At 46.0% G+C, this 24535-nt stretch overlaps 1 protein-coding gene across 24 annotated transcripts in view; it reads left to right on the top strand.

Annotated features, from left to right (window-relative positions):
• The window catches only part of ATXN7L1 (ataxin 7 like 1), a 462010-nt gene that overhangs the window by 176891 nt on the left and 260584 nt on the right, over window positions 1-24535 (top strand). For 11 of the 24 annotated variants that reach the window (XM_084977377.1, XM_084977376.1, XM_084977375.1 and 8 more), the window contains exons 1-2: window positions 15257-15475; window positions 15987-16055. In XM_084977377.1, coding sequence (XP_084833503.1) covers window positions 15295-15475; window positions 15987-16055 — 250 coding nt within the window. In that variant the 5' untranslated portion in view covers window positions 15257-15294. Of the gene's footprint in view, window positions 1-15256; window positions 15476-15986; window positions 16056-24535 lie in introns of those variants that run through there. The other 13 variants (XM_084977398.1, XM_084977395.1, XM_084977390.1 and 10 more) reach the window with 2 other exon arrangements.

The following is a 24535-nucleotide window of genomic DNA, read 5'->3' as shown; positions in this document are numbered from 1 at the left end:
CATTCCGTCACCCAAGACACCGTATTTCTCATACATAAGTCTTCTTGGGAAATCTGCCAATTCAAATGCATTCATTGTAACCTGCATCACTCCACAATACTTTACAATTACACATGCGGTCGGCAAGAGAGGATGACCCCTCTTCAAGCGCAGAGTAAAACTCCCAGTTGAATTGTTACCACAGACAGAGAGGGACTAATAACCCTTTTCCTTCTGCTGGTTCATCTAGTATTAGGAAAAGGCATGCCTTCTTCAAGAAACTTTACTTCCAAAGTTCCCACTGTGGCTCAGTGGGTTAAGAACCCAACTAGTCTCTGTGAGGATGTGGGTTCAATCCCTGGCCTCGCTCAGTGGGTTCAGGATCTGGTGTTGCCCTGCGCTACGGTGTGGGTCATGGATGTGGGTCGGATCGCTGTGGTGTAGGCCGGCAGCTGCAGCTCTGATGTGACCCCTAGCTCAGGAACTTCCGTATGCTATAGGTATAGCTATAAAAAAAGAAAGAAACTTTACTTCTAACTATTAAAAATAGTCTTCCTATTTCTGATTTTGTTAGAACAAGGCGCTTTAGTGCCCTCCATCAGGAAGCTTGTCATAATAAATCTATGATGCCTGTGATGTGAATGGGGCTTCCTTAAAAGTGGCCCAACAGGTACAGGGCACAACCTATGCAGTAGCTCTGGCCAGGGGGTGGATAAGTCCAGTGAGAGGGAGCTGGGCTTTGTTTTACTTTCCCTCTGCACCTCAATGTCACCGTCTATGGAGTGGGAATAAATAAGAGCTCTCCAGCCTGGGGGTGCTGAGCAGTGACCAGCCTTCTCATTAGAATAGGACAGCAACAGACTATAAAGGGTCCAGAAAATAAGATAGACCCACATTACCTGACTATCACCTAAGAACATATCACATATCCATGAGCTAGAGAACTTAACATTTTCTTTTTTTTTCCAGCTTCCATTTATGTTAATTTTCTATGGAAGCATAGTTGATTTACAACGCTGGTTAATTTCTGCCGTACAGGAAAGTGATTTATGTGTGTGTGTGTGTGATATATTATTTTTCATGTTCTTTCCCATTATGGTTTACCTCAGGACATTGAATATACAGTTCTCTATGCTATACGGTAGGAGCTTGTTGTTTGTCTATCCTATATTGAATAATTTGCTATATGGAATAATTTGCATCTACTAACCCCAAACTCCCAGTCCACCCCTCTTCTGCCCCCTACCAGTCTGTTTTCTATGTCTGTCTGTTTCTGTTTCATAGATATGTTCATATGTGTCATGTTTCAGATCTCCTCAGTTCCCTCTCGCTGAACTTATCTAACCCCTGGCAAATAAGTGAGATCATATACTTTCTTTTCTTTTCTTTCTTTCTTTTTTTTTTTTTTTTTTTTTGTCTTTTTGTCTTTTTGAGGGCTGCACCTGCAGCATATGGAGGTTCCCAGGCTAGGGGTCCAATCAGAGCTGTTGCTGAGGGCCTACGCCACAGCCATAGCAACGCCAGATCCGAGCCACATCTGCAACCCACACCACAGGTCACGGCAACGCCGGATCCTCAACCCACTGAGCAAGGCCAGGGATCGAACCTGCAACCTCATGGTTCCTAGTTGGATTCGTTTCTGCTGAGCCATGATGGGAACTCCTGCTTTCTTTTTCTGACTTCACGTAGTATGATAACCTCTAGGTCCATCCATGTTACTACAAATGGCACTATCTTGTTCTTTTTGTGGCTTAGTAATATTCCATTTTTTAATATAAACCACATCTTCTGAATCCATTCATCTATTGTTGGACATTTAGGCCGTTTCCTTGTCTTGGCTATGGTGAATAGCACTGCAGTGAACATAGGGGTGCATGTATCTTTTTGAATTACAGTTTTGTCCAGAGGTATGCCCAGGAGTGAGATTGCTGGATCATATGCTAGTTCTATTTTTAGCTTTTTGTGGAACCTTCAGACTGTTTTCCATAGTGGCTGTACCAACTTCAATTCCCACCAACTGTGCAGAGGGTTCCTTTTCCTCCACACTCTCTCCAGCATTTGTGATTTTTAATTTCTTTGATCCCACAAACACATTTCATCCAGTAACATAATTTGGCTTTCCTATATTGAAGGGGAAAAGATTTGAGTTTTTCTCATGGTGATGATGGGTCTCATAGCCCCCATCATACCCATGCTAGGTCTCTGTGTGATGAAAGAAGCCCACGATGGCAAAGCGGTTGATGAGGGTTAGGTGTTTATTCTCTGGAAACAAAAAAGAAAAAAGAGAAAATTGGAAATTGAATGTTCTGCCTCAGGGTTTCTGGATCCCCTCACTCTCATTTGGGGCTGGATACATCTTCACTGCTGGAGAGATGTCTGTGCATCTCATGGGAGACTGTTAACCAGCATCCCTGGGTTCTACCCACTAGATGCCAAGATACCATTGGAACCCATGCCCTCCCCATTTCAACAACCAAAATTGTCTCTGGACTTTGCCAAATGTCCTTGGAGTGGGTGGGGCAGAGAGAGAGGGAGGCAGCAAAATCATCCCTGGGTGAGAAACACTGGCCTACCTGGAAATTTAAATTTATAGCCTTAGACTCATTCTCGGGAAGTAGTCATCTATGAGCAAGCTGGCCTCTGAACAATGGGGACTTTGTTTGAGCAAACCTGGGCTTAACTCTGAGTTCTGCGATTGTTCTATGACCTTAAGATGCTAGGCTTCCATTTGCTATCATTTAATATAACTCAAATTTTGGCCTCTCATTTTCAGGATTTCCTCCTTTTGAGGCCTGGGGCTGGAGGAAAGGTGTTAGGGGCTGCTGGGGGCTGACCTGAACATCCCAGCCTAGGCATCCTCCTGCTCGCCTTGTTCCTGGCCACCTTCTGGAGTCCAGGGACCACCACCTCCTCCTGAATATTGCTGCTGTTACCACACAGGGCTGGCACAGTAGCAATTTCCAACCTTGCTACTGTGGCTCTATATAAGCCCATTGCTTAATATCCCAAAACACAGCTACCTAAGACCAGGTCATTTACAGACTTGAGGGAAGTGAGAAGAACTGACAGCAGAGGAAACCTTATGAATGGATAGACACTAGGTTGAAGGATTCCATACCTAGGTTGTCCCAGGTAGGTTCTTCCTACTGAACCCTACCTGGCCCACTCCCAGCCTCCAAGAGGCTCTCAACTGCCTTGTTCTCCCCACCTGGGGGACCTTCAGTCTTCTGCTGTCTGGGAAGCACAGGGGCCCAGCGCTTGTCTCAGGTCTGCTCCCTCCCTCTCCTCTAGCCCTCAACTCCAGGGGCTCCTTTTTCTCCGCCAGGATGACTGACAGGTAGGAATGATACACAGAGAGACTCACCCACTACCCACGGGGGCTGGTCTTCTCAGAATCCCTGAAAGGCATTCTCTCAACAACTCAGTTCCCTAAGCCAGGATATTTGGTTTGGAAAATCACCTTGGGGGAGGCTTTTACCAAGAGTTCAAGCTGGCTGTAGGCACTGGGTCCATCTTTGTGGTCCCCAGTGAATAAGCACCTGACTTCAGGTTTCCAATAATCTTCTTGATCTGGCCCAGTCTCCATCATGACATGTCTTACGACAAGCATTGAACAATGACACAGAGGACACCCTCCCCAGGAGTAAAAAATACTTTTTTAGAGACGGAGTAGTATGGTCTGGATGGTTGTGTTCCCTCTGTAAACTCACATGTGGAAGTCCTGCTCTCGAAGGTGACAGTCTTAGGAGGTGGGCACTTTGGGAATTGATTAGGTCATGAAGGTGGAGCCTTCATGGTTGGGATTAGGGCCTTTTACAAGAAACCGCAGAGAGCTAGGGCACCCCTTCTGCCACGTGGGAACAGGGTGAGAGGGTGCCATCTATGAAGCAGGAAGCATTCACTAAACACCACATCTGCTCACACTGTGATCCTGGGCCTCCAGCCTCCACACTGTGAAAAATCCATTTCTGGTGTTTTTAAGCCACTCTGTCTGTGATATTCAAATGGACTGAGTATTCTAAATACATACTGGAAAAGAACCTTTTTTTTTTTTTCTTCTACAGACAGCAAAACATACTATGAAACAATATAATGTAATGAAAGTAATGAAAGGATCTGGTCCAAAAAAATGGGCAGAAGACCTAAAAAGACATTTTTCCAAAAAGACATACAGATGGCTAAGAGGCACATGAAAAGATGCTCAGAGTTCCCATTGTGGCACAGTGGTTAACGAATCTGACTAGGAACCATGAGGTTGCAGGTTTGATCCCTGGCCTTGCTCAGTGGGCGAAGGATCTGGCGTTGCTGTGAGCTGTGGTGTAGGTTGCAGATGTGGCTCGGATCCGTGTTGCTGTGGCTATGGTGTAGGCCAGCAGCTCTAGCTCCGATTGGACCCCTAGCCTGGAAACCTCCGTATGCTGTGGGATCAGCCCTAGATAAAAGACAAAGAGACCAAAAAAAAAAAAAAAAAAAAGATTCTCAACATCGCTAATTATTAGAGAAATGTAAATCAGAACTACAATGAGGTACCACCTCACACCAGTCAGAATGGCCATCATCAAAAAGTCTAAAGAATAAATGCTGGAAAGGGTGTGGAGAAAAGCGGGCCCTCCTGCCCTGGTGGTGGAGATGTCAATGGTACAAGCATTATGGAAAACTGTCTGGAGGGTCCTCAGAAAACTAAAAAATAGAGCTACTGTGTGATCCTGCAGTCCCACTCCTGGGCATATATCCAGAAAGCATGAAAACTCTAATTCAAAAAAATACACCCCAGTGTTTACAGCAGCACTATTCACAATAGCCAAGATGTGGAAGCAACCTAAATTTCCACTGACAGATGAGTGGATAAAGAGGACATGGTGTAGGAGTTCCCGTCGTGGCTCAGTGGTTAACGAGTCCGACTAGGAACCATGAGGTTGCGGGTTCCATCCCTGGACTCGCTCAGTGGGTTAAGGATCTGGTGTTGCCATGAGCTGTGGTGTAGGTTGCAGACACGACTCAGATCCTGCGTTGCTGTGGCTCTGGTGTAGGCCAGTGGCTACAGCTCCAATTAGACCCCTAGCCTGGGAACCTCCATATGCTGCAGGAGAGGCCCTAGAAAAGGCAAAAAGGCAAAAAGACAAAAAAAAAACAAAAAACAAAAAAACGAAGACATGGTGTGTGTGTGTATATAGATATGTATATATATATGTGTGTGTGTGTGTATATATATGTATATATATATGTATATATATATATATATATGCAATGGAATATCAGCCGTAGAAAGAATGAAATAATGCCATTTGCAGCAACACAGATGGACCTAGAGATTATCACACTCAGTGAAGTAAGTCAGATGGAGAAAGACAGACACCATATATTACTTACATGTAGAGTCTTTTAAAATGATACAAATGAACTTATTTACAAAGCAAAAATAGACTCACAGACACAGAAAACAACTTTACAGTTACCCAAAGGGAAGAAGGGAAGAGATAAATTAGGAATTTGGGATTAACAGATATACACTACTATATATAAATATACACTACTATATATAAACAATAATGATATACTGTATGGTACAGGGAATTATATTCAATTTCTTATCTAAACTGGAATACACACACACACACACACACACACACACACACACACACACACACATATATATAGCAAAGAATCACTTTGCTGTATACCTGAAACCAACACAACATTCTGAATCAACTACAGTTCAATTAAAAAAAAAAAAAAAGGAATTTGTGCTAGAAGAGACAGTTCAAGCAATGGAACAGAAAAGAGCTCAGTGGAGTTCTCATCGTGGCTCAGTGGTTAACGAATCTGACTAGTATGCATGAGAACGTAGGTTCAATCCCTGGCCTCACTCAGTGAGTTAAGGATCTGGCATTGCAGTGAGCTGTGGTGTAGGCCAGCAGCTGTAGCTCTGATTGAACCCCTAGCCTGGGAACCTCTATATGCCAGGTGGGGCCCTAAAAAAAAAAAAAAAAAAAAGAAAGAAGAAAAAAAAAAACCACATGGGTCAAAAACAGACCCACGAATTTAGCAGGTGAGTATATGATGGATCTCTCTACAGAGGATAAACTAATTTATGCCTGGGCAAATTGGTGACTAGAAAGAGATCAAAAATTAATTTTTTTTACTTCACATCATTAACCAAAAACACCTAGATTTAAATGTAAAAACAAAAACCTAGCAAGCATTTTAAAAACATACAAAAAATGTTATGGCTTTGGAGAAAAAAGGTCTTAAGCAAGACACAAAAAGCAATGGCCCTCAAAGAAAAGTCTGATACATCTGCCTACATCCAAATGAAAGAAAAAAAAAAAGTGTAAGAAAAAGATGCCATAAACAAGGTTAAAAGAAGAAAAGCAACAAGCTGGAAAAATACATTATTTTCAAACAGACAAAAGACCCAAATCTGGAATGATAGAGTATTCCTAGCAATCAATAAAAGATCTAAAAAATACCAATAACAAATCATCTGAAGATACTAGCAGCCATTTACAGAGTGAAAATGTAATGAACATAAGAACAAATGCTCAAAAACATACTAGATATGAGGGAAATACAAATTAAATAAGTTATTTTTATCATAATGTTGGCAAAAATTAAAATGTTTGAAAATGTTGGGCGTTAATTAGGGCATGAGAAAACAGGCATGTTCCCAGGCTGCTAGTGGGAGCATCAAGCAGTCGGCTACTTCAGAGAACAATTTGGCAGGATCATTACAATTGAAAATTTACATGCCCAGCAATTCTCCTTTGGGTAGAAATACTCCCTCAAGTACTCAGAAAGCATATATAAAAATAAAGATGTTGGAGTTCCCATTGTGGCACAGCAGAAACAAATCCGACTAGGAACCATGAAGTGGCGGGTTTGTGCCCTGGCCTCGCTCAGGGTTAAGGATCCGGCGTTGCCATGAGCTGTGCTGTAAGTCGCAGACTTGGCTCAGATCTGGCATTGCTGTGGCTGTGGTGTAGGCCAGCAGCTGTGGCTCCGAGTTGACCCTTCGCCTGGGAACCTCCATATGCTGCGGGTGCAGCCCTAAAAAGCCAAACAAAAAAGAATAATAAAATAAAATAAAGATGTTGACCACCCTGTTTTTTGTAAAACCAGAAGCCTAAATATCCATCCAGAAGATAACAGATAAATAGACTCTGGAACATTGTATGGGATACTAGGGAGCAGTTTCAAAGAATGAGGGGTAGGAGTTCCCACTGTGGCACAGCAGAAACAAATCTGACTAGGGACCTTGAGGTTGTAGCTCCAACTTGACCCCTAGCCTGGGAACCTCCATATGCTGCGGGTGCAGCCCTAAAGAGCAAAAAAATAAAAAATAAAAATAAATAAAAGAATGAGGGGTTTCCATATGTAATGACACATAATAGTATGTGTCAGAAAAGAAAGATGCAGAAAAATATCCACAGAATGGTGTGTTGCACCTGTCAGTCTTGTTTATGCACATGCAAGGCTTTTTCCTCAACCAGGGGTAAAATATACGGAGTTCCTATTGTGGCTCAGTGGGTTAAGAACCCAGCATAGTCTCCATGAGGATGTGGGTTCAATCCCTCACCTCACTCAGTGGGTTAAGGATCCAGCGTTGTGGTGAGCTATGGTTTAGGTCGCAGATGCAGCTTGGATCTGGTGTTGCTGTGACTGTGGCACAGTCCTCAGATGCAGCTCCAGTTTGACCCCTAGCCTGGGACCTTTGTATGGCTGAAGATGGAGCCTTAAAAAGAAAAAGTTACACACACACACATATATACATGTACATGTACATATATATATATATATATATATATTTCCACAAAATGATGCTATTCATGTTTAAAAGACAGAAAAGAACACACACAGCAATATCATTTATACCTGTAATGCAACAGGTGGAAAATGAATAGAAAATGGGATGAAAAAAATGCCTTTAGACTGGGGACCTGGCTGAGATCTGGGAACAGGGAAGTGACCATGTTTGAAGGGGATAGCCTAAGGGAATTTCCCCCTTCTCTCTGTTGTTTTACTATCTCATGAGAACACATTTATATGTGATTTTTAGGAGTTCCTGTCGTGGCTCAGTGGTTAATGAATCCGACTAGGAACGATGAGCTTGCAGGTTCGATCCCTGGCCTCGCTCAGTGGGTCAAGGATCCGGAGTGGCTGTGAGCTCTGGTGTAGGTTGCAGACAAAGCTCGGATCCAGCGTTGCTGTGGCTGTGGTGTAGGCCAGCAGCTACAGCTCCAATTAGATCCCTAGCTTGGAAACCTCCATATGCCGTGGGTGCAGCCCTAGAAAAGAACCAAAAAAATTAATTAATTAATTAAAAAAATATATGTGATTTTTAGAATTTGATATTATTTCTTTTATGGAAGAACTTTTTCACAGAAAAAAAAGTAATTGGCAGAGACCCCAGCCCATTTACTATTTACGTTGTTGAGCAAAGGCTGTTTTGTCTGCACTCACACTGTGGATTTTGCAGTGCCTGTTAGAACCAAATGGTCTGATCGGGTCTTCCGAGAACAAGGGACATTTACCCTGCCTTCAAGTCCTCCTTGGGATGGCGTTTCAGGCAGAAGTTTCAGAAAGCAGTCTCTACCCATTGACGCAGGGCAGCGAGCAGTGGAAAGAGAAGAACTTTAGTGTCCTCTCTAAAAAGGACATGGTCAAAAGTGACCGGGAAAAAAAAAAGTGACCAGAGAAGCCCTCCCAGCGTCAGAGGGTCGGCCTGTTTCTGACTGGCACCTGCTGTCTACACAACACACAGCAACTAAAGTAATAATCACAGCGAACACGGACAAATGGCCACTGTGTGCCGGGTCCTGTGCTGGGTTGGCGGGGGGGGCAGTACCCAGAAGGTCACTTAATTCTCACAAAAATCTGAAGAGAAGAGGCTTCTTACCCATTTGACAGAGGAGGAAACCTAGGGTGAGACACATTAAGAAAGGTTCTCGAGCAAATAAGCCTGTGCTCTGGCCTCCACGGCACTGCCTCCCCAACCATATTACTGGTGAGTCTGGATGGGGTGGGCGGGCTTTGCTCCAATGAATTTGTGTATCTCAATGTTAAATTTGTATTTATTTATGTTTAGGTTAAGGGCTCAACGTGATTCCTTTGACAAGGCTAGAGAGAGAGACGCTGTCCTTTCTCCTGCCTAACCCCTGAGAAAGTGCAGCGGTTAGGGTGGGGCTGGTGCCGCCACACTGGGGGAGCAGAGGTCTCCTCAGCCCGCAGCATCAGAGCGGGTCCCGGAGCCCCAAGTGAGCAGAGTCACGCTTGAATCTGCCATGGGATTCAAGGCAGTGCTCCCTCGAGATAACACACTCCCACGCTGGCTTTTCGGCCCCAGTGAGAATGCAAATTCCATGCTTTTGGAGTGAAATTTCTTTTTTGCTTTTTACAGCCGCATATGGAAATTCCCAGGCTAAGGGCCCAATAGGAGCTGCGGCTGCTGTCTACACCACAGCCACAGCCATACCAGGTCTGAGCCACACCTGTGACCTACATCACAGCTTATAGCAACATGGGATCCTTAACGCACTGAGTGAAGCCAGGGATCAAATCTGCATCTTCATGGATACTAGTCCGATTCATAACTGCCGAGCCACAACCGGAAATCCTTGTGCTATTTCTTAATAGAGTCCATGTTTATTCAGAACTGGCACAGGAGTAGGGCCTTATATTGAAACCAATAACGAAAAGCCTGGAATTTCTATTTTTTTTTTTTTTTCCTATTCCTGTGGCTCCTGGGGGTGGAGTGGCAGGTCTCTTATTCCCATCCTGTTCGATCCAGCAACACACATGGGTGGGTAGGGAAGAGTCAGGAAGCCTAACCCAACAAGGCAAGGGAGCCAGCACACCTGCCCTCCAGATGCCAGGAGCTTTTCTAAAAGGTAACAACGTATGTAACAAATTTCCCCCCCCCAATTACAATCCTCAGAGAGAGAGGGTTAGGGAAATAAACTTAGAGGGAAGAGTGGCAGATGGGATAGATGGATTCAATTAAGGCAAAGAACATCAAACAATTCCAGGGAAGCCTCATTTTAATGGAACATGTTTCCTCCTCGTCGCCTCCAGGTAACACCCAACCACTGCCTAGGTAGGAAGCAGGGTGCACACACAGAGCCTCGACCCCAGCAGGAGTTTTTTAATATCCTCAAATGAGAGAGAGCTAATATTTCCCCTTCTCTTCTTCATAAGAACGTGGAGAAATGTTCTTGAGCACATGAATCACAGCATATGAATCACACAAAGCGAACGCAGCCTGCGTATTTGCTGCATGTTTGCACAGAACTAGGTGTTATTCAAATTAAATAGGTATTTCCCACCATCATCACCATTGAACTGATGTCTTTATTTGGTCTATGGGAGAGTCTCCTTTTTAATTAAACCAACCACTGTCATTTTTCTAGGAAAGATAATAAAACAATAAAAATATTTACACCCCTTTTATCTTCTGAAACATTAATCATACGGGAAGAAGGTGTTACACTTTTGCTAGACAGTTTTATCACACAGACATTATACTAACATGCTTTAAATTACTGTTTTGCAGGACAATTTATTCCTATTAAGGATGTATAAGATTCTAGTTGTCACTAATAATATTTGTGACTATTTACTACCAAAAGGAATTCAAGTCTCCAATAAATTTGCCATATGCCGAGTTAGCATTTAACTACAGACGTGTATATAATAATATATATGCACCACTTTGACCCAAATACTGACCTCAATTTCCACCTAAAGTCAAGTATAAAAGTCGAGTAGTTGGATGAGCAATGCTTGCTTTATTCTTAGGCTCCCAATGGTATTTAATTGACAGCTATTTTATCCATAGTTGTTTTTCTTTGTTTTTTTTTCTTTTTACAGCAGCACCCACAGCATATGGAAGTTCCCAGACAAGGAATAGAATCGGAGCTGCAGCTGAGTCCTACACCTAAGCCATGGCAACATCGGCTCTGAGCCACATCTGTGACCTATCCTGCAGCTTACAACAACGCGGGATACTTAACCCACTGAACAAGGCCAGGGAGCGAACCTGCATCCCCACAGACACCATGTCAGGTTCTTAACCCTCTGGGCCACAGCAGGAACTCCATTATCCACAGTTATGAAGTCAGAGGTCGGTTATAATTTCAAAAAGATGGTATTTTTATCTCTATAGTCAGAGAAACTGTGGAAGGCTTGGAGTAGAAACTACAATCACACCCCATAACTCCACAATAATGTATATATGTTCTATCAGTTAAACATGGCAGTGGTTTCCAGAGTCTTATTTTGTAGAGATGCCAATTCACTTTGAGGTTCCAGCCCATGCCTCGCTATGTTGCAAACTAAAATCCTCCCACCGCGACGGGAATAATATTTAGACTGTCATACCATCTTCCGGGTGCTGTGCGGAAATAACTTCTACTTGAGAAACTCAGCTGGGGGGTAAACTAATGTTAAAATAGCGAACCATGGCGTGTCTTCTGTACCTCAGGTGCCCTGACTTCTCCTGATGGTAAACAAGCTTTGATTTTCTTTTTTTTTTTTTGGAGTGGCTCCCAGGAGAGGAGACAGAATTTTCTGGAAGCTCAAGTCACTGACTCCCAGCCCCTGCGCTTGAGTCCCTTCATCACCGTACCCTCCACGTTCCTCAAAAAGGGTAGGGTTATAGCAGCCACTCAGTGTAGTGGCATCATTATTAGTAAAGGCTTTTTTCCAACACTTTCATGACCTGGCCATCGGACACCTCTCTCTAAAAGAGTGATTGAGTTTAAATAGCAAAAATGTGAGTACCCAGAGAATAAAGAGAAGTTACAAAACTCAGCAAGGAGAAGATGCTAGTGTAAACCCTTCACACAAAGCTGGCAAAAAAACTTTCGAGAAGGAGGACACACAATTCACAGGAGGCTCCAAAGAGGAACAAGGGAACACTGGCAGACTTTTCCTTTGTTAAACATTTTTCTAGTTAGGTTTTTGTTATCCCATCGCTTCATACCCCCACGCATTCTGTATTAGTTATGTGTTGCTATGGAACAAGTTACCCCAAAACTTCACAACTTAAAATGACACGCATTAAAATCTGACTAGGAACCATGAGGTTGTGGGTTCGATCCCTGGCCCCGCTCACTGGGTTAAGGATCCAGCATTGCCGTGAGCTGTGGTGACGGTCGCAGATGCGGCTCAGATCTCGTGTGGCTGTGGCTGTGGTGTAGGCCAGCAGCAACAGCTCGGATTAGACCCCTAGCCTGGGAACCTCCATATGCTGCTGGTGCGGCCCTAAAAAGACAAAAACAAAACAAAACAAAAACGACAAGCATTAATGACCTCACAGTTGATGTGGGTCAGGAATACAGGTGCGATTTGGCTGAGTGCCTCTGCTTCAAGGTCTTTCACAGGTGTCGGACAGGGCTGTGGTCTCATCTCAAGGCTCAACTGGAGAAGGATATGCTTCCAAACGCACTCACATGGCTAAAAACAGGGTTCAGCACCTCACAGGTTACTGGGCAAAGAGCCTCAGTTCCTCACTGACTGCTGGCCAGAGGCCTCCCTCAGTTCCCTGCCCCATTCGCCTCTCCAAAGGGCAGCTCACAACACGGCAGGGGCCTCCCCTGAGAGCAAGCCAGTGAGTGTGAGAGTAAGACAGAAGCCACGATATTTTTGTAACCTACCTCAGAAGTGACAGCCCAACATTTTGCCACATTGTTTGTCAGAAACAGGTCACTAGAACCAGCCCACACAGAAGGGGAGGGAATCACACAAGGGCAGGCACACCAGGATGCGGGGAACATTGGGGTCCTCTTAGAGGCTGCTGACTACATCTTCCCACTTGTGTGCAATAGAGGAATAAACACCAACATGAAAGAAAAATCGGAAAGCTGTAGGGGAAGGGGAAAATGTTCCAGGATCAAATTACTTCTAGCTCTGACCTCTCTCTCCCCCTTTCCCCCAATCCAGCCATACAACAGACCCTCTGAGGAGGCACTTATTTCACATGGCCCCTCATACATGTCTCCTCTTCTCCACTTACATGGGACCATCAGCGTTCAGGCCCTTCTTTCTTTGCAACCCAACCAGTGGGGCACTACTTTTCTAACCTGTTGCCATAGTCCACATATCTTGGACACCAAGGCCAGAGGAGTCTTTCTAAGTCACCTGTTCTACTTCTCCTTTGGTGGCAGAAACCCCTTCAGTGGTTCCCCCTTGTCAAACCAAACCCAAATTCTTTAGGCTGCCCATTCGGTGCCTTCCATGATTTGACCCAGGCCCACTACAAACGCATCATTCCCAAACCCCGAATAATAATCCACCATCCCAGGTAAACCACACTCTACACCCAAACACACCACACTCAGGCTCGGCTTGAAGCCTCTGCCAACACAATTACCCCCCACCCCTCCCTTGGTAATACCAGTCTTCGGCTTACCATAATAAATCCTCCCCCACTTCCAAGATGCAGAGCAGATCTCATCTTCTTTGTGACACATTTTCTGATCCCTCCACACTAGATTTCAGTTCCTCCCACAGACAGGCGTAGCTCTGGACCACCACACCACTCACTGACCTGGCCAGTCACTGGGTTTTCCCTAAGAGCTGGTTAAGTTTCATCTTTCCTTCTTCTATTAGGATCACCAGACCGCATCTCTGTAAGAGCTGGGCTGGGTCTCATTTGTCTTTCTCTGTTGAGGCTGGCTAGTCCTTGACAGGCACTATTTGTTGGATGGACAGAGGGATGGATGGAAATGCCGAGCACAGTGTCCGGTGTATGATGGGGTCTGTAAGTATCTAATTTTTGCTGAAACCACCAATTCTTAAAATGAGAATTCTCCACTCAGTGGCACCTTAGCAATGTAGTGGTTCCTGTGTAGGAACCCTTGCAAAGAGAGCAAAAGTACATGAAATTTACCTGAGTCTCACCCAAACAGGCCCGTTCACACAAACATCACAACTGAAGACCAGCTAGTAGCTCCTCCATCATCCATCCTAACCCTAAAGGATGCCAAGTGCAAGGGCATTAAATGGCACAACCAGGGCAGAAATCAGTACGGAGCAGCTCCAAGTCTACGTGCTTCAGCATTGGGGCAGAAAGGGAGGTTTTAAGAACTAAAAGTATGCTGTGGGAAAGGACAAAAATTGATTGTGGAGGAGGGTCTATATATCTTATTTTACATAATTCCTAGTCACGGAGAAAAAAAAAAATTTAAATAGATACCAGGAGCCCTTTTAAGACCTGTGCTGCCAACCCCCAGGACAGGGGGGAAATCTCAAAGCATCAACTGTCCAAAATTCAGAGGAAATCTAACGCTTCCTTTCTAGCTGGCTAGAGCAGTTAAGCCTGAAGTGAATTCTCCCAAGAATCAGATTCCTGGCCAAAGGTTGCAGGCGCTAATCTGGGCCTCCCTCATCTCACGGTAGGGAGCTCTGGAAACTGCTCCAGGGGCTTGGCCCGCTAAGTATCATCTTCCGAGAGTGGGTGAGTTCGCTCTTCCACCAGCGTGATCCTGAAGCAAAGTCTACGCAGGGAAGGAGACACGCATCGCGAGGAAAACCTGGGGGGACCTCGGCCCTGAGTTTTGAGCTTTGCAGGCACGCCCCGCAGTCTGAAATGGGAAAGCAGCTTCTCTCGCCCCAAACTCACCTGTTCTTAGAACCACTGGTCTCAGCTCCCAAGGCATCCGCATCATCATCCACGGCCCAAGGTCCACCGTGAGAGAGAAGAAAGGGTGGAGGGAGTGGTGGCTGGGAGAACAGGTCACCGGGGTTCCCTCCCTGGCTTGGGTGGCCGTCTCGGGAGGGGGCTGCTCGGCCCCTCCCCACTAAGTGGCGGGGATCCCCGCGGGGGCGCTTCACCGTGGGCGACAGGGACCCGCGAGGGAAGGATGCGCTGCATGCAAAAACTTTCCGTCCTCGGGCGCAACTCTGCGAGGAAGACCACCCTTCCCACTGCCCCAGGTCGCGCCTTTACTGGAGCATCCCCGATCCCCGCTCCGCACGCCGAGCCCCTCTGACCCAGGCTCGCGGCCACCGGGTGCGGGCGGTAGCCGCGGCGCCACAGCAACCCGGCGCCGGGCGCTGCAGTCTTGGGTCCCGGCGCGCGGCCCCTCCCCCGGCGGCAGGCGTGCGGGCTGGCAGACGCCGGGCCTCGGGGCGCCTCTCTGCTGCCCCTGGCGGCCACGGCCGCGGACGCAGCGAGCCGAGCTGAGCCGGGCCGGGCGCCGAGCGCAGCTCCTCCTCCCTCTCTCTCTCTCTCTCTTGCTCTCCTCCTCCGCCTCCCTCCTCCCCTCCCTCCCTCCCTCCCCCTTTCAGAACACTCAATGTCGGAACGTTCCGAAGATGACGTCGGAGCGTTCTCGAATCCCGTGTCTCTCGGCTGCTGCTGCCGAAGGAACAGGGAAAAAGCAACAAGAAGGAAGAGCAATGGCGACACTGGATCGCAAAGTGCCCAGTCCGGAGGCGTTTCTGGGCAAACCCTGGTCCTCCTGGATCGACGCCGCCAAATTACACTGCTCCGACAGTAAGAACCCCACCGCCTCCTCCTCCTTTTATTATCCTGTAACCTTTCCATTCACCTAGAGCCACTGGGAAAAAGTGTGTGTGTGAGAGAGAGAGTGGCCCCCGGTGTCCTCCATGCTTCTCCCTCTCTCTAAATAAATACACACAGAGACAGATCATCAGTGCACAGAGAGAGGCCCTGCTGCCAGGGCTGTCTGTCTGTCTGTCTGTGCCCGCTCCCCGTGGCAGCCCGCGGGGTGGGCTTTCTCAGCCCCACTGTGTATCCGTTTAAAAGGCTACTCTGTTGCTGCTTGCATAGTTTTTTTTGGTACCTATCTGGGCCAGGTAGATGGAAATCCGGACTTGGGAGAAAATGTTGCATTGTCAATTTTTGAAAGATTTTCATATACAGTATTTATATCGATCTGTTTGCAAATAAACACTCTCCCTCCCCCCCCCTTGACTTTGGCTCCCCCCCTTTTTTTTCTCGTTTTTCCTTATTTTCTTTTTTTCCTTTTCTTTTTCATCTGCAGATGTAGATTTAGAAGAGGCTGGAAAAGAGGGTGGAAAAAGCAGGGAGGTTATGAGGCTTAATAAAGAAGGTAAGTGGAGCTACTGGCATTTTAGTGTTAGCATGTGTGGCAGAATCTTCACAGGATTTGACTATAATGTGAATTGTTCTGCTGGGTACAGAGTGACTAAGGCTTGTCAAAAATTGAGCACGCCCAGGTGACTACTGCTTCATGTTAACTTCTTTCAAAGTATAAATACAACTGGGGGGTAGAGGGTGGGGAGACTGTTGAAGGCAGAAGTTTCCGCACTTCAGCTGGAGTCCACATTTGGCCCTTCTGATGCTTATCTGCCATCCGCCTTTGGAGCATCATTGCCAATGGTTAGGGGTCGAAATCACTGAAATGAGGAGCAGGGCTCCTTTCGCAAGCATCCCAGCCTTCCTGTGGGTGAAGACACAGCAGTTTAAGTGAGCCGCACGTGGTCAGTCATTCCAGCAGCTACCTCTCCACTTTCCACTGAAAACCGCGGTACGTGGCAAACCTTTGCAGCAAGTTACCTTTGGCCCACTTTGTGTGTGGTCAGATTGTTATATGGTGAACAGGGTTAGGGTGTCTGGGGGTGCAGGCCCCTGCCGGTCACCCATCTCTGTTTCCCCGGCATGGAAATACAGTACCTAAAATGGGACACAGTGAGTGGATAGGTCATCCCAGACCGAGGTAGGTGCGTGAAGCCACAGCCTGCTGGAACTGGGCATCAAACACACATGGTCGTCATAAATAAATCATATCCTGTCCCTGTTGGCAAGCCTGCCATGTGTAACTCTGGCCTATGGGCTTCACGTGGAGCAACTCCAGAGGCCACTGTCTGCTGAACCAGTGGATGGGCTCATTTGAACTGTGATTTACTAACAGATGTCTTGCATGGTGGGCTGACATTGGGGGTGGGAGGAGGTGTGGGGAGCTGAAGAGGTGGGCAGGAATCGTTGAAAGAGTTCAGCCATAACCAGGCCCTGGGAGCCTGGTGCATCCAAAATGAATGGCGAAAAGGCCGTGAGGTGCCCAAGAATGGTCTCCCTCATAAAGTGGGATGTCACCCTGTGAGGCAGCTGGCCCCTGTTTGCAAAGAGGGAACGCAGTTTGTGGATCCCACCTCAGCCAGTTGGTTTTCTGGGCCCCATCATTTCCTGACCATCCAGGGAGGGGAGAATTTGTGCTTCGGCAAAAAATGACACGGAGGTTAAAATGCATGCATATTCAAGGACGGCTCTCTAGCATAATGTTTCTGCTAATTAAGCACTTTGATTGGGAATGAAACCTTATTCTAAAGATGTTTGTCTCTAAATATCTTAGTGTGATCTTGACATGTGTCTTTAGGGTGCACAAGGGAATGGTGTCAAGTGGAATTCTGACAAGTGGCGGCTTATTTGTCCTACATGTCTCTGTGTGTTGGCTTTGGAGAGTATCACGGGAGATTGTTTTTCTTCATAAACTCTTGAGATCTTTAAAAGCGTATGGGGCTCAGTTATCAGACCACTGGCAATGAAAAGCTTTCCACAAAAGAAGATGAGGTGGTGAAAACCTTTAAAGTGGAATAAAAGGTCATGGGATGGCCCAGAATTGGCACCTCTCAGGCCTGGGTGATAGATTATGACTATAGCACACAAAACTTCTGTTCTGTCCCCTCCTCCGGGCTTCTGTTTCAAAAGACTCTTATTCTCAGATTCTCTTTGCCTCGTGAGAAATAGATTCTTTTAAGGAAAAAAAAAAAATGTAAAGTTCTGCTTTCCTTAGAACTCACAAGTGGTACATCCTGCTTTTTTATAACCTTTGTCCTGGAAAGGTACAAAGATTTAGCTCCTAATGATGTGCTTGCATTAAGGACTCCCCACTGTTCGGTGTAACCTACAATTGCTGAGTTCACCAGACGCCATGTATGGGCTCTAAGCTCTTTGTTCGTGGGCCTGGTGGAGCAGACCTAGGTTAGCAGTTCCTGAAGATCTTCCTGGTATGTGCCTACAGTTTTCTTTATGGATAGAGTACACATATATTAAACATATATCTATCCTTCCCGTAGCGAAGGGCTTAAGGGTTAAGCTGAGACACGGCGTCAGGGTGTTTGGTTACTAGGATCCGCAGGAACACTGGTTGCCTCCGTCTTGCCATTGGCCTTCTTGCTGGAGTCATCGTGTGGGAGGTCTAGGGATGGCTACGTGGCTATGGATGGGTCTTCGCAGGACACAATGTGGCCTGGCTGTAATTGGCTTTCTCCTTGTGTGTGAACATATGTAGATTGGCCATGACACCATTGGCAGTAGGCAGATTTGGAGAAGAGATTTCTGCTTTCATAGCAACGAATGAATAAAGTTTAGGAATTCCAATTAAGAAATGAAGGTATATGGGAGTTCCTCTCATGGCTTAGTGGAAATGAGTCTGACTAGCATCCATGAGGAGGCAGGGTTTGATCCCTGGCCTTGCTCAGTGGGTTAAGGATCCGGTGTTGCTGTGAGCTGTGGTGTAGGTTGCAGACGTGGCTTGGATCTGGCATTGCTGTGGTTGTGGTGTAAGCCAGAGACTACAGCTCTGATTCAAGCCCTAGCTTGGGAACCTCCATATGCCACAGGTGTGGCCCTAAAAAGACCAAAAAAAGAAAGAAAGAAATGAAGGTATGTGATCCAGATTTTTATATAATTTCTTTTTATTGTGGTAAAATAAACATAACATAAAATTTACCATTTTAAACTCTACAGTTCTGTGATCCTAAGTACATTCATGGGTGTTGTACTATCCATTTCCAGAACTTTTTCATCATCCCAACCAGAAACCCTGTCCCCGTTACACAGTAATTTCCCTTTTAGCCCTCCCCAGGGCTGAGCCTTGGTAACCTCTCTTTTATGTCTCTATAAGTTGCCTATTCTATATACTGTATATATATTTGCAATAAGTGTCCGTTTGTGTCCAACTTTGTTCACTTAGCATAAAGCTTTCATGGTTCATCCAGGTTGCTGCATGTATCAGAATTTTATTCCTTTTTACGGCAGAATAATATTCCACTGTATGTATGTATGTACCGTAGTTTATTCATCCATCTGCTAATGGACATTTGGCTTTGTTCCACCTTTTGACTATAGCGAATAATGCAGCTGGGAGCATTGCGATATGATATTTTTTTATAGACGAAGCTCAGGGAAAAAAGTTAGACTGGAAAAGTGAGAAAAGGATCATTTTGCATTTGGCTTCCATCTGGCCACAGCTTCAAAAGATGCAGGGAGGACTTGCAGACTTTTGAATAACCCGATTATTGCAGTGTAGTTCTTTTGCCTTCCTTAAACCTTTTTCTACTTCAGTTCTCTACCTATATCAATAGGAAATGTTAACTGGGTGCTTTGAAGTTTCTGTAGTAACGTCTTTACATGCATGTTATTATTTCATCACAAGTTGGCTAAGGAGTTCTGTGGCCCAGCGGGTTAAGGATCCGATATTGTCACTACTGCAGCTCCAGTTGCTGCTGTGGTGCGGGTTTGATCCCTGGCCTGGGAACTTCTGCATGCCATGAGCATGGCCAAAAAAAAAAAAGAGAGAGAGAGAGAGAGTAGCTAAAATTATGGTTAAGAGGAATTTGGGAAATACTTTTTAGCCTTGCCAGATCATCACCTGGGTTAGGTGTTGCTAATTCCGTGCTTGGTTGTGGTCGTGCGGGGTTATATTGAGGGCAGCCTGCAGCGGTTAAAGGAGCAGGAGAGAGAGGGCTTTGAGGCTGCTTCCTAATTCCTGCATGTGACCTTGGGAACATCGCTTCCCTTGTCTGGGCCTGTTCTCTTGCTTATAAATTAAGGGCGTAGATTAAACATCTCCTAAGGTCTCTTTGAGATTTCTGAACCCAGGTTTCTCTATTGAAGGAATCTACATTTGAGATGCAGTCATACTCGACAGGCTGTTTTTGAAGAAAAGTTTTAAAAAAGAAAAACAAGCCCTCGGCGTTAAAAATATCTTAAACTACTACATACTGTGTTTATTTTCTCCTTTTATAATCTCTCAGTGGCAAAAATCACTGCATCTCATACAGAAGCATATTCTGCTGCAAATAGTTGGCCTTTCAGATTCTGAGAACCCTGAGGGTCTCAGTCCAAAACCCAGGGTCCTGTGTTCCCCGTAGCAGACAGGGGCTTGACCACAGTCAGCCTGGTTCCCTCAAGCACTGAGATTTCCCAGAGGAGGGCTCCCAGGAACCTGAGGAACCTAATCTAAGATGTGAACTGCGGCTATGATAGAAAATTCCAAGGCAGGCCATTCGTCTAGCTAACCTTTTAAAATAATTTTCTCTCTCCAGCTTCATAGATTTATTGGAAGACTTTTTTCAAGCTAATTGGGGGAAAGCTCTGTGATTTAGAAAGCGCGCTCCCTTTTCTAATTGCCTCACCTGAACTTTTTAAAAAAAACAAAAAACAAAAAATGTCAATTGATAAATAAGGACCCAGTACCTATGGCTTCTAAGTGTCCTGAACTATGTAAGACGGAGATAATAACAGGGTTGTTGTGAGGATTCACTGAGATAATACGAAAGGGCTCCGCACACAGTGAGCACTTAATGAAAATGTGTCTTTCTTATGTGTTAAAATGTTCTCAGGATTATCATCATCGTGCATTAATGAAGCCAGTGGTAGAAAATTTTATTATTATAATTAACTAGGATTTTTAACTAATCAGTGATCGCCGGAAAAGATAGACGCAGAAATTTCATTTTTACGATAAATCATGTTATCGTAATTTTAGAAAGCTCACGATTTTTTAAAAACTGCTTTCTGTGATATGCATGTTTTTTAATGGTGTACAGTTAATATGTAGTCATTGATAAGTTTTATCAGGAGCTAGAGAAAAATTCTTTGACAGTCTGGGACTTAGGCTGAGAAGGGTTTACGGAGTTCTTTCTGGGGACTGGAAAGTCTAAAACATAATTTTAAAAAATGATCAATAATTTATTGTATCTGATCAGTGGGGCTCCAAAGTCCTCCATAGACCCTCGTTTCAGTCTTTTTGGAGCCTACCTTAGTTACTTTGAGCATTTGTGTGTTTTTCAGATGTTTTGATTTGATGCAGGTAAACTTAGGAAATGCTTCCAATTTGAAAATGATTCTGGGGCCAGTAAGATTGTGTCACGACTGTATGAGTTTGCTGTTCTGAGATACTGGTGGAGTCGGGCTGGAACACAGGAGGAAGCAGGAAACATAGGAACATGTTCAGCTCAGGCTTAGGAGTCTGGCAGTTATAGCTGGATGAGGGCAAATTGGAGAAAAGATGGCAACTGACCTGGTAAGCATGAGGTGTTCTTAGACGCCAAGGGAGGGAAGGCAGCGAAAGCGGTGGAGATGTATGGGAAACGGTGATGGGTCCCCTTTATCATTATCCCGACAGCTCTGTTATCTATGCTAATAGGAGATAGGAAGACACCAAGTCCACAGATTACACCGATAAACTTCATTTTCGCCATTAATTTCAACTTCTTTCTCCATTAAGCCTAACTTCCTCCCCTTTCGCTAACAAGCAGCCACATTTATTCACTTTGGCGTTTCATTATCATCTCTCTTCTTTTGCCCAGCGCTTGGGATGAAAGGACAGGAGAGATGGAGTGGCCTCAAGGTGGGAGGGGGGAAAGATGAAAAGGAGAAGGGCTTGGAGAACCAATCACCTTTACAGGGGCATCCAGCCGATGGAGAAGGGGCAGCATCATGAGCAAGACAGCAGAGCTGAGAGAGGGCATTTCCAACACTATCTAGTTTTGAAAAGACAAAGCCTCTGAAATGAGTACCTCTTTATACATACAGGTATTTCCATGCACCTGAGTGTGCGGGTAGAGAAAATAGGGCTCTGGCTCCATCCAAACCAGGAAGTTAGGCAGGGTGGACATACTTTGAAACACTGTGTGTGATCTTGCCTTCTAAGCAGTTACCCTCTGCGGTGTTCTCATCACATGTCAGGCTTCAGGAATGATGCATCTCTGGATGATACAGCCTGTTGCTTTCTCTCTCTGTCTCTGTCTCTCTGTCTCCCTCTCAATGAAGTGCTTCTTATTCTTTCTTTCTTTTCTTTCTTTCTTTCCTTCCTTCCTTCCTTCCTTCCTTCTTTCCTTCCTTCTTTCCTTCTTTCTTTCCTTCTTTTTTGGCCACACCCATGGCATGTGGAAGTTCTCAGTCCAAGAATCAAACCTGCACCACAGTGGTAACCAGAGCCACAGCAGTGACAACACCAGATCCTTAGCCTGCTGAGCCACCAGGGAACTCCTTCTTTTTTCTAAATAATGTTCACGTGTTACAAAGTTGAGAGGGTATGCAGTGAAAAGAAAGACTCCTTCCTACCCTCCTTGTCCCTAGTTGCTTGCGACTCCTTCCAAGGCAGTCTAAGTGCATCCAACTAGAGACGTTAGTTTTCCTTCCCGCTTTCCCTGCATGGCTGATAGCATCCTGTAGTACTGCCTAGTATCTTGCTGTTTTCCTTTAGTGTAGAGAGTGGGCCACGGCCGTTCACAAGGGGCTGCTGCATTCTCTCTTTGATGCCCACATAGTGGGAGGATAGCTTAAGCCTCTGGGTGTCTGGCTTCGGTTTTCACATCCCCCACATACACCCCGCTTTCTTGGCCTCTGTCATGTGTTTGAGACTGAGTGACAGCGGGCGCCAGCACCTGCTGGCGCTAGGGCCTGGGGAAACAACAGTGTAAAAACACAGCCCCTGCCTTGTGGCAGTCCCATCCTTGCAGTCAAGACAGACATTTAAAAAGTCATGGCAACCATGGTGAGTGCCCTGAAAGGGAAAAATGGGGTAGTGTTGGCAGGCATGTCAGGGGGACCTAATTTAGGTTAGGGACTCAGTGAAGGTCTCCCGGAAGAGATTTTATTTATGCTAAAGCCTGGAGGATGAGAATTTGAGAGAAAATGGGTATGTGTATGTGTATGACTGGGTGACTTTGTTGCGTAGCAGAAATGATCCCAGCCTTGCAACTTAACTATACTTCAGTACAGCTTCAACGAACAGACAAACGATAAAACCTGAAGGATGAGTGGAAGTTATCCACATGCAGGCCTGGGCGGGGTGGAGTTCAAGGGAACAATATGTGTGAAGGCCCCAAGTGTGAGCACCTATAAAATGTTCGTTCTGGAAACTAAAAAGTCTATCACTGGTGTGAAGAGAGCACAGCAGAGAGTAGGATACAGGTTCTCGGCACTGACACCCCTTCTTCGTAGTGGGAAACCCTCCTGTGAGTCGCAGGATGTTTTGCAGCATCACTGGCCGCTGTCGCTAGACTCCAGCGGCCCCTCCCCTTCCCCTGAGTTGTCTCCAGACATGGCCCAAGGTCCCAGGGATCGGGGAGGACCTGCCACGTCACCCTGCTGGAGAATCAAGGGTGTACGGTGGGGGCTGGAAAGGGAAGAACACAAGAAAGGAAGACTCAGCCATGTTCTTCTACTGTGGGTCTGTGTCTTAGGCCTGAGGTCCAGGTGCAGTGGCCTTTTTGAACCCTCAGCAGGCATGTGTGGAGCTGTGACTGTCCCCTCCACGGGGCTGTGTTGGAGCCTCTAGAAAGGACTCCCTCGCGGAGCTCTCCTCCAAACATCTCTGAGGTGACCCCTCCAAACTTTCCTATCCATTCTGTAGTAAATGATGACAGCGGTGATTCGAGTTCTAATTCTGGGTGTCCCAACGCTCCCTCCCTGTGGGTGGAGGGGACCCCAAGGCACCAGTTCTGATCAGGATGGCATTGATCGTGCCGGGGAGGGGGCCCGGATGTCAGAAGCACCATGGTGACGCATTAGGGATTTCAGTTGATATTTAAAGTCAGGCTGGAAATACAACTGGCGTTCTGTGCAGTTGATTACCCGTGGGGTTTGTCTGAAATAGGGATGCACATGCACGATGGAGACCGAAGGGCTGGTTTCAGGATTTCAATGTGAAGGCTTAGCAAATAGGAAGAGCAGAGGAGGGTCGGGTTCCCCAGGGCTCTGGCCTGGGGGGCCAGGTGGTCTGCCGCGTTGCTTAGGCCTGGAAGGCCACGTTCACTCTAGCCAATGGCTCTCAGGGTCCTGCTGTCTCTGCTTGAGAAATGATTTAGGAAAGCAGATTCGGAGGTTTGCCGGATTTTCTGTGTACGTCATGTTGCTATCCTTCGGGCTAGCCTTTCATTCACGACACTTTGTTTCATTCATGACATCCTGTGGAAGTAGACATAAAATGGTAGCAGCAGACCCAGGGAGACCCTGTCCTGGTCACACCCCTTTTATCCAAGGACCCCATCCTCTGAGGTGGCCCAGTGTTCACATCTGGTTGTTTATTTTGGCTTTTTTTTTTTTTTTTTTTCTTTTAGGGCCACCCTTCTGACATATGGAAGCTCCCAGGCTAGGGATCGGATCAGAGCTGTAGACCCTGGCTTGTACCACAGCCACAGCAACACCAGATCCGAGCTGCATCTGCGATCTACACCACAGCTCACAGCAGCAACAGATCCTTAACCCACTGAGAGAGGCCAGGGATTAAACCCAAATCCTAGTCGGGTTCGTTTCTGCTGAGCCGCAAAGAGAACTTCC

Source organism: Sus scrofa, chromosome 9 (assembly GCF_054392235.1).
Source record: "Sus scrofa isolate SSC_HxYL_T2T_F1_AM1 chromosome 9, Sscrofa_HxYL_maternal_Yorkshire_Landrace_v2.0, whole genome shotgun sequence".
Taxonomy (NCBI): Eukaryota; Metazoa; Chordata; class Mammalia; order Artiodactyla; family Suidae; genus Sus; species Sus scrofa.
The sequence above is the reverse complement of the archived record's forward strand: the minus strand, read 5'-3'. Positions and strand labels throughout refer to the sequence as shown.